Source organism: Wyeomyia smithii, chromosome 2 (assembly GCF_029784165.1).
Source record: "Wyeomyia smithii strain HCP4-BCI-WySm-NY-G18 chromosome 2, ASM2978416v1, whole genome shotgun sequence".
Lineage (NCBI taxonomy): Eukaryota > Metazoa > Arthropoda > Insecta > Diptera > Culicidae > Wyeomyia > Wyeomyia smithii.
Genome location: NC_073695.1, coordinates 172,349,493 through 172,358,820, shown reverse-complemented (window position 1 = coordinate 172,358,820; position 9,328 = coordinate 172,349,493). Strand labels below are relative to the sequence as shown.

The following is a 9,328-nucleotide window of genomic DNA, read 5'->3' as shown; positions in this document are numbered from 1 at the left end:
GATTGCCAACGGAGATTAACACGGTCTTCTCTGGGGTCAATTGTGGGCTGGTGTTTCACTTGGACGAAACTTGCCGAGAAGAAAGAGGTGTCGTACCACCATAGAAATATTTCCTGCTCCCAAAAGCATCTACATGCCAAATTTGGTTTATTTGCGAGTCGTTGAATGCAATAAGAGCATCACAAACGCAGTTGGGTTGGATTTACGTCACGTTGAGTAGAAATGGCGGTTACGTCATTGCGATTTCGTGAATTAATGACGCTAATTTTTACACTTTTGATAAAACGTCGGTGCCTATAGGTCCGGTTTGGTATGTTCTATCGTTTAATCGCAAAAAAAAATTGGCCACTTTGGCGCTTACGTCAGTCTGCGAGATTACGGCAGTGTTGCCAAAACAAAAGGGAACTGTTTTTGTTGCAAAACGCGCCGTATCCTTTTTTATTAGTTTTTGACATGTGAAACCATGTTTTGATGTATATTGAATTGCAAAAGCTCTGATTGCTATTTGCATATTCCTACACAAATAAATTACTTTATTAATCAGATAGAAATAGTAATCTGAGTTAGATTACAAATATATTTCGTGGTAAATTTGGAGCCACTGCACACGCTGCGCACTGCGCAAATTTCTCGATCCCTTTTGTTCTCACATAGTAAACTACAAAATGTATCAATCCCTATACAATCGTGTGTACAGAAGCGCAGCAAATACATATACAAAAATACAAATATGACATCACTCGTATAAATTTGCTCGTACAACTTATGGCGTCAGAATTCTACTTATACTTTGAATGGCGGAATAACGAAGAACATTAATTTGCAATTCATAGCAATGAAACTAGAAGAAACGAGTATAGTTCTACAAGCTTTCTTTCTCTCTCTGCAACTGACGAACTCAACCAATGGCTGACTACAATTGAAATGGTTTGACCAAAAACGATCTGTAAGAGTAGCTTTTTTATAATTAAATTTAGAAGCTCCGTTAACTTTTTGTGACTTGTCTTAATTTTCCCAATAAACCAAAAAGTAGGAAAGTATGATAGAAAAATAATAGATGAAATTGGGCAGCTTACTAAAAAAAGATGGCAGTTTAAAACGTTACCATCGACATAGACTGACGAGAATCGGTAATTTACCCTAATTAATTTTTCTTTTAAAATAACTTTTTCAAGAATGTTTACTTTTTTCGAAAGAGGAAATTATTATCCTCAATTTTGCGGAGGACGTCACACCGATCAAACAAACCATTTTGGCTCTAAAATATTTGTTATCATCAATACCTTTCCAAAACAGCATTTTCAAATAAATTCTCAAAAATGAGTCGTGTTTCAAAAAATTAAACCAATAGCACAACATGGCAATTTTTGCCCATAGAAACATTTATGCAAAGGTTTGGCCAAATCAAAAATGGTCGATTGATTTGGTTGCTCGTTTTTTCGTGGAGTTGCTCTGCTTTGTCTCGCGGTTTCTGAGTACCCAAAGAATATAACGTGTGGAAAAAAAGCGCATGAGAGCAGACTTTGCGTACGCGCAAGATCCTCTGCGATGATGATTCTTGGTTTTTTCTCATACATTTTCCTCAAGTAACAACAAATCTTAAACTAATATTCTCGTTCCTTATTTCTCAAGAGAACCCACATTTCAATGTAGCCGTCACCAGTATTGATCAGCATACCAGGATCCGGCATGGTTGCATAGCGAAGATTGGCATGTTGTCCCGAGCACTTCCAATTTAAATTATTAATATTATAGTCCTAGTAAACCAAGGAGTGGCAACACACGGGCTGTATCCTATTCGTATTTTCTCCGGTGGAAAAAATATATGAAATCAATTGAAGGTCATTTGCGAAAAAGGTATCATTATGAAAAACACATATAACACAAAAGCATACCTCGTTCACAGTATCAGTATGGTAAGTGATTTACCTACCACGGTGCTCCCACAGACCGTTATTATAAAAAAAATGTACCAAAGAATCTGAGTATACCATTCGATTCGTTATGACGTCCAGAATCTCTGGTCAAAATTTCAAAATCATCGTACGGTACATTTTTGAGTAATGCCTTTTGAAGCTCGTAAAGTACAAAAAGTGGTAAAAAACGACGAAATACTTGTTGTAAAGCACTTTTTTCAAGCACCATTTTATGCAGACTTCCTGTGCACGCGCTTTTTTCTCAAGCGACGAGAGAAATCTTTCTCTCGCTCGTAGAATTCCCATGTACGTGCGACGAGACGAGACAACGCCACATGCGATTTGCAGGGTGCTCTTTCGCTTCTCTTTCGGTTCGGATTGCGATGCGCAAGCGATGTTTCGTCGCACTACGAATTGAGCGAGACGCCTGTACTGTACATACATGATACAGCTCGTGCGCCAGAGCTCGTGAGACTTTCTCGTGTACCAGGCTCAAAGTAATACTTATTTTGTGCAGTTCTGTTAGGGAAAGTCAATTTTATTCGATTTGAATGGAACTTTACACTCGTGTTTGACTTGGCAAACTGCGTATTTTTTCAAACTTTTTGGGCCAGAGTGAATTGTTAATGAACGCTAGATCTTGGTTAGCGAAAAATAAAGTTAAATAGTAATTTTTTTTCAAAGCAACCCACAGTGGTCTAAACTCGAAAAACCGTGATCGTCTTAGATTCGACTGTGAAATATTGATTGTATGTACCCAGTGTCTTTAGCATGTTTATTCCATATGCCAAGGCCTTTCTTTTGGCATTTTCGGTTTTTTTATCAATCCCCCTAGTAGTTAGATATAAAAACTATTTTTTCTAATTTTCAAAATACCAGATTGCTTTCTTCAGCAAAGTTGTAGGAAAATCTATAAGAGAAGAATTGCTGAACACTGTAATCTTCTAACTGTACATCTGATATGACGAAGCAGAGTTTTACGAGGAACACTCCTCAAAATTAATTTTTCGGCCATAACTTTTTCTGTAATCGTCGAAACAATTCAAAATGTTCTAAGATTTTGTTCATTCTGCTAAACCTTGCATTTTTGTAGAATATATTGGTTTGCTATTTTTATTTGTTGTAAAGATATTTCTAGTTTTTTTGCTGAGAATAACCATATTTTGAGTCCATATTTCTCCGAAGGTTACAGATAGTAGCAAACCGGACTGTGTTTGATTGAAAATGTTTACTAAAACCTCTTAAAATCATAAACTTTATTTTTTTCTTGGAAAATTACATCTGGTTTTCTTCCATTTTTAAATCATTTTTAATAAATACTTCAAATAGTTAAATATTAGGAATAAAATTTTGAGTCATGAATAAAAAAGTCCCTGCTGTGCTTAAAGTTGCTCTGAAGCACCATTTCAAATTTAACTTTTTTCTTCAAAATGCAATATTTTACACTCACTTTAATTGGTCTACAAAGTATTTTGCTTAAATTAACCCGAAAGTATTTTTAAATCATGTGAACGGGAAAGGGTTACAAAATAGGATTTCTCAGTTCTTTTTTTTCTCAAAATAAGTGATTTAGATAGACATTTTAGTCCAAAAAGTGCGATGCCCGCCTCCACCCAAAATCATGAGAGCATGAATGTTTTGCAAAATGTTTGATTTGAATTTTTTTATAAAACTTTACCTTCAATAAAAATATTTACATTTCATTCCACCATCCTAAAATTTTAACCAGAAATTTTGTTATAATTTCGGATTTCTTCGAAAAGGAAATGAGAAAAAAATTAACTCTTAATTTTTGTTTGTCAATTAAGATAAGGTGTTTGTTTATAATTTATTTCGACCAAAAAAGGTTTTTTCGCGGTGTATTTTTTTTCTAAGCATTATTAGTTCTCTGCAATTCATTCTCAGACAGTTTATTTTGTACAACTGAAGGATTCTGAGCTACAATGCTTTGAATCAAACATATACCAAAATACTTATGTTCTTTTAAAAAAATTCTCGTGAGTCTGAAAAAATTGCCCGCCCGCGAAAAATATTCAGTTTTTTAAGTCAGGTACGTGTGCTGATATTCTGCCAAATCAAAAAGGTAGATATTCGATGATGATAGGTCATTTGGCATGATAACACTCAGGACTCAAATTGACGCAGACTATCTTTCTAGGATTAACACTCCGCATTTGACGAATCGAACGTTGAAATGGTTGAAATTCATTCATAAATCCCATGTTGCACATTATAAAACATATATTTACTAGATATTATAATACCGTAGCATTGAATTGCATTTTCGTCTCCGGTATCGAAAGCATCATGTATCAGCAACATGATTCGAGCAACGCGTCTCCCACAGTTACTCAAAGATTTGTGTCTTCGATACAGTATGAGCCCTCAGACCCTTCTGGAGGTGCATTAGTTGGAAAATTTCATAAAACAATATTACTAAGATTATTACAAAAGTTCACATCGTTGCACAAGGTAATATTCCTCTAACAGCAAAAAAAAGATCAGATTACTATAAATACGAGTATATATAGTCGCACTAGAGTTAATGTGGCTTTAGAATCATATATCTGATTTGCAATATATCTATACCTTATTTGAAAATTCTATCCAACACCTTTACCCCCAACATGTATTGAAAAATATAAAATTGATTATATTGGTTCTGTTATTTTTAACTCCCGAAAGGCTTGTACTCGAATTAAAAATCACATCTAATCTTATTAGTACAAAACTGAATATGATTTTCTTTGGAATGGTTTCTATTATATAATAGTCAATGACATCTTAAACGACGACAGAAACTCACAGCATCTCCACGTTAAACAACATAACACTCTGCATCTAATATATTTGTTTCAGTAAGAAATACTATGCATTTTTATACCGTTCGCAAAGAAAATAATAATATATAAATATGGTAACAAAACGTTCTTCATCATTGTAAACAAAAGTCGGATTAATCAACATATGAATTGATAAATAAATGAATTAGTTTACACACCACGGTGCTCTGACGCAAGCTCCTATAACACCGTAAATAATAAATCACATAAAATCTCCTGCCTTCATCCCTCTGGGCAAAATCAATTTCTTCCTTGCGCCATCAGCGCAAAGCAATATGTGAAACTAGCTCGCGAGACGAGCTCACGAGAATTTGCGCGCAAGCTGTCTCGTGTGCGCAACGCCCATGCACCGCGCTCGTTTCGTTGAGAGACGAGATATCTTCGTGTACGTCGCAAAAGAAATTCCATGCGACGAGACATGGCTCGTACGTATTGCAAGTTCTCTCGCTCGCATGTGGCGCACAGCACAAAACGACTGAATGAGAAACGAGACTTGTAGCGCAAAGCGCATTGTCTCTTTTTTGTACGAGCGAGATTTCAGGAAGTCTGATTTTATGAAAAAACTCCAAAACAGTTTCTACACTATTTCAAGACATTAAAAATTGGTGGAAATATTTATTTGAAAATCCCACAGTGCACAGTGGTCTAAATTCGAAAAATCTAAAGCAGATTTGACTATGAAAAATTTGTTTTATGTACTCAATGTCTTCAGCAAAATTGTTTCATAGGACAAGGCCTTACGTTTGGCGTTTTTGGATTTTTGAACAATCCACCTAACAGTAAGGTAAATAAATATTTTTTTCTTATTTTCAATATACCAGATTGCAGCCTTCAGCAAAGTTGTGGAAAAATTTGAAAAAAAAAAAAAAAAAAAAAAAAAAAAAAAACATTTGCTGACTACTGCGATGTCATATCTGTACGTTGGACAAGGCAGAATAGAGTATTTTTGTGGAATACCCCCCTTAAAATCAGTTTTTTGCCTATAATTTTGTCTGTAATGGTCAAACCAATGCAAAATGTTCTAAGATTTTATTCATTCAACTAAGCTTCCCTCAAGCTTTCGTAAAAATTTGTTGTTTTGACAGTCACAGAAAAAGTTATAAAAAAAACTGGTTCAAAGGATGGGAGTTCCACAAACAACTTTGTTTTGTCGTGTCCAACGTACAGATAGGACATCGCAGTATTCAGTAATTATTTTTCTTTTAAATTTTTCCACAACTTTGCTGAAGATTGCAAGGATGAAAATTAGAAAAAATATTTTCTTTACCTTACTGTTAGGTGGATTGATCGAAAAACCAGAAAAGCCAAAAGTAAGACCCTTTTTGACCAGAGATTCTGGATGTCATAACAATCGAATGCTGTACTCAGATTCTTCGTATTTTTTGTATAATAACGGTCTATGGGAGCATCGCTACCCTATATATCAGGTTATTCAAATAACATAGCTTGGAGATTGAAACCGCGGAAATATTTATTCACAAGCTATCATTTAAAGCATACCTTTTCTGTTTTTCACCTATAGTGAACCAGTAACTTTACAACAAGACATAGCCGTTATTTGGTATCTAATAAACCAATCAACGATGGACTTAATTCAAAAGATGGAACAATATAAACTCTTTCGTCATTCATTCGATGATCCAGCAGAGTTTTGTGCTCAAATTATTGCAACCCCGAACAAAATATCTAAACTAATTGGCTTAGATATTTTCAGTGCAGGATATAGCTCACGAAATTTCAACACAATTTTTACTTTATTTGTGGCTATATTTTATTTGTATCTAACCTTCACATCAGTATACAATATGCGCCATGATGTGGAAAATGTCATCAACTGCTTGGTGACTTTGGGTGTAGCAATACAGTGCGTGTGGAAGCTTTTTACTTTTGCAATCTATCGGAAGAAGCTTATTTGGATGCACGAGTACAATATTTCTTTGTTTAAGGAGGAATGCAATCCAAGAACGAGGAATATGTTGATGCGGAATATTTTCGTATTGAGTGCCGTGCTGAAAGTTATGTTGATAAGTTATGCTTTTACTAGTTTCTCGTTAGATTTCGCACCACTTTTATACTTAGCGATGACTGGAGCAAAGCTGCTTCCCTTCGGGTTTTTTATCCCTTACCTAAACCAAAACAGCTGGAGTGGATATATTATCAACTACGTGGTGCACGTTATACTGACAGTCTACGTTTCTTCTGGAGATATGGGTCTAGACTGCATCTATATGACGATTTTGATGAATTCTTTTACGCAGATCGATTTATTGGTAATATCTCTGCACGAAATGAACGAAATGATTGAGCAGGATTGCGATAATATAAAACCGGTTTTCGAGAAAATCGTTAGAAGACATCAGGAACATTTACAGTAAGTTTGCCAATAAATAATTACTTTTACTAGCAAGTTGATGTTTGAAAGAATAAAAAAAGTTTGAACGTAATCACATCAAGTATAAAAATTTATTAGATTAATTTTTGTAAAACTCACTACTGAGGTACATGGTCGGTCAATTAAAAAATTATGCTGACGCATGGTTATTTGTTTGCCCGGTAAATCACAACCGCTAGCTTTCTTAATTTGATTACATTTACGGCATCAGTATGTTTCAAAATTCACGTTAGCACCCTTTACAAGATTTTAAACATTACAGATACTTACGAACAGTGGAGAACGTATTCCGATTTTTCTACTTTGTTACGTTTGTCTCGTTGTCATCGGTCTTGGTAACGTCTCTCTTCGCTGTGGTCATGGTAAGTAATAATTTCCTTAACTTTTCCAATAAAATTTTCAATAACATGTGTGTTATACAGCTTTCGTGGTATCAAGGATACGTATTTATTGCGTTTGTTAGCTACCAAATGTTCTTCGGATGTTTTCTGGGAACTATGTTGGAACTGAAGGTAATTTAGTCAACATTCTAATATGAAAACAGGAAATCAAATGACTTTGGTATTTAAGAGTGAGCAACTTCAACGTGAAATCTACAACATTTTATGGTATAAGTTGGAAACTGAACAACAAATGCCGTTACGATTCATGCTTATGAGTGCCCAGGAATCTGTTACTCTGACCGTTATTTTTGGTAAACTTAACATACCAACTTTTCTTCAGGTATACAAAACAGTGTATAGTATTTTTACCATGTTGCAAACCGTGAAAGTTGAGTAGATGCGCATTGGGTAAGCAAAAATAGAGAATTTGTTAAAAACAAGATCACATAAGAGAGACCCTTATCAATTATTGTAACGGATTCACAAAAGTATTAAATATTTATTATAACTTGAAATCAGTATATATATTGTTATTATAAATGGCTTGGAATTCACTATTAGGGTTAAACATATTTGACCATCAGACTATTTCGGCAGCAGTCTTTTTCTGCAGGCTTTGCATTAGATTTCTGAAAAAAATCTGCTGAAAAAAAACTTGCGAAACAGGCTATTACCCGAAATAAAATGATAATAAAAAATAATAAATTGAATCAAAACTATGGGTTCAGTGGTTTTTGTTAAAAATAGGTTCTACTGTTTTTGTCATATATTTTAAGTGATTTTCTGCAGTTTGATCAATGGAATAAACTCTTACTCAAAGTTAAAACCAAGTTATGAATTATATACTGCCGTTCCACGCATAAATGGCCCATGTTCCAAAACGGGCTGCTGAGCAAAATGCGATTAAAGATTTGAAAAGTATTTGTCATCTGAGGCGAAATGGCATGTCAAAAAACAATTTTGTGATTGAAATTGCCTTAACACTTGCGTACCCGATCCCCGCAGAGCCGAAGAAATGAAAATTCTTTTACCTGCCATTCCGCAAAATCTGAACCAATTTTGATCGAACCTTTTTTAAAATATCACAAATTTATCATAGTTTCTGGGACAGTAGGGGACATTTCGACATTTTCTGTTGTTCCGGATTTATCCAGGGGAACCGTGGGGTAAGAACTCTTCCAGAGACACAGGCTAGATTGAAAACGGTAGCGAAACCTTGCTAGCGACATATAAAACTAAGGTTTTACCAAACAACACTTTTAACAATCGGTATTTGGTCACTTGGACGACTAATGGCTGTTCTTGTCCGAGTTCTTTGATATGTCGCAAGCTAGGTCTCGGAACCATTCCCGGAACCGATTTCTGGAACTCGGCCAGAAGTGACCAAAACACGCCCAAGTGGCCAAATTCCGATAGCCAAAAGTGTTTTTTAGCAAAAACTCAAAGTTTGATACGTCGCAAGCAAGGTTTCGCTACCGTTTTTAATCTAGCCTGTGCCTCTGGAAGGGTACTTACCCCACGGTTCCCCTCGATAAATCCGGAACAACGGTAAATTTCGAAATGTCCTCTACTGTCTCAAAAACTATAATAAATTTGTGATCTTTTGAAAAGGTTCGATCAAATTCGGTTTAGAATTAGAAAAATTTTCATATTTCCGGCTTAGGAGGGGTCGGGCACGCAAGTGTTAGAGACCAACATATCCAATGAAAATCATTGAAGGATTTTATTTACGGTCGTTCACAGAAAAAACTGTTCAGTGGGACTCTTATGCCTAGAATTATAGGATTATAAGAA

General features: G+C 35.1%; 1 protein-coding gene across 1 annotated transcript; it reads left to right on the top strand.

The window, feature by feature from the left end:
• The first annotated feature begins 6,342 nt into the window (after window positions 1-6,342).
• On the top strand, window positions 6,343-8,006 carry LOC129723739 (putative odorant receptor 83c). The gene is made up of 4 exons (XM_055678133.1): window positions 6,343-7,130; window positions 7,414-7,513; window positions 7,574-7,663; window positions 7,722-8,006. Exons 1-4 carry the CDS (start codon window positions 6,343-6,345, stop codon window positions 7,929-7,931), a joined length of 1,188 nt encoding a protein of 395 aa, XP_055534108.1. The 3' UTR covers window positions 7,932-8,006.
• Window positions 8,007-9,328: the final 1,322 nt, after the last annotated feature.

Excerpts from the sequence above, each read along its gene's own strand:
- LOC129723739 (XM_055678133.1), top strand. The coding sequence starts at position 6,343 with ATGGACTTAATTCAAAAGATGGAACAATATAAACTCTTTCGTCATTCA. Across the intron at positions 7,131-7,413 it reads AGACATCAGGAACATTTACA|ATACTTACGAACAGTGGAGA; the intron begins GTAAGTTTGCCA and ends TAAACATTACAG. Across the intron at positions 7,664-7,721 it reads GAACTATGTTGGAACTGAAG|AGTGAGCAACTTCAACGTGA; the intron begins GTAATTTAGTCA and ends TTGGTATTTAAG.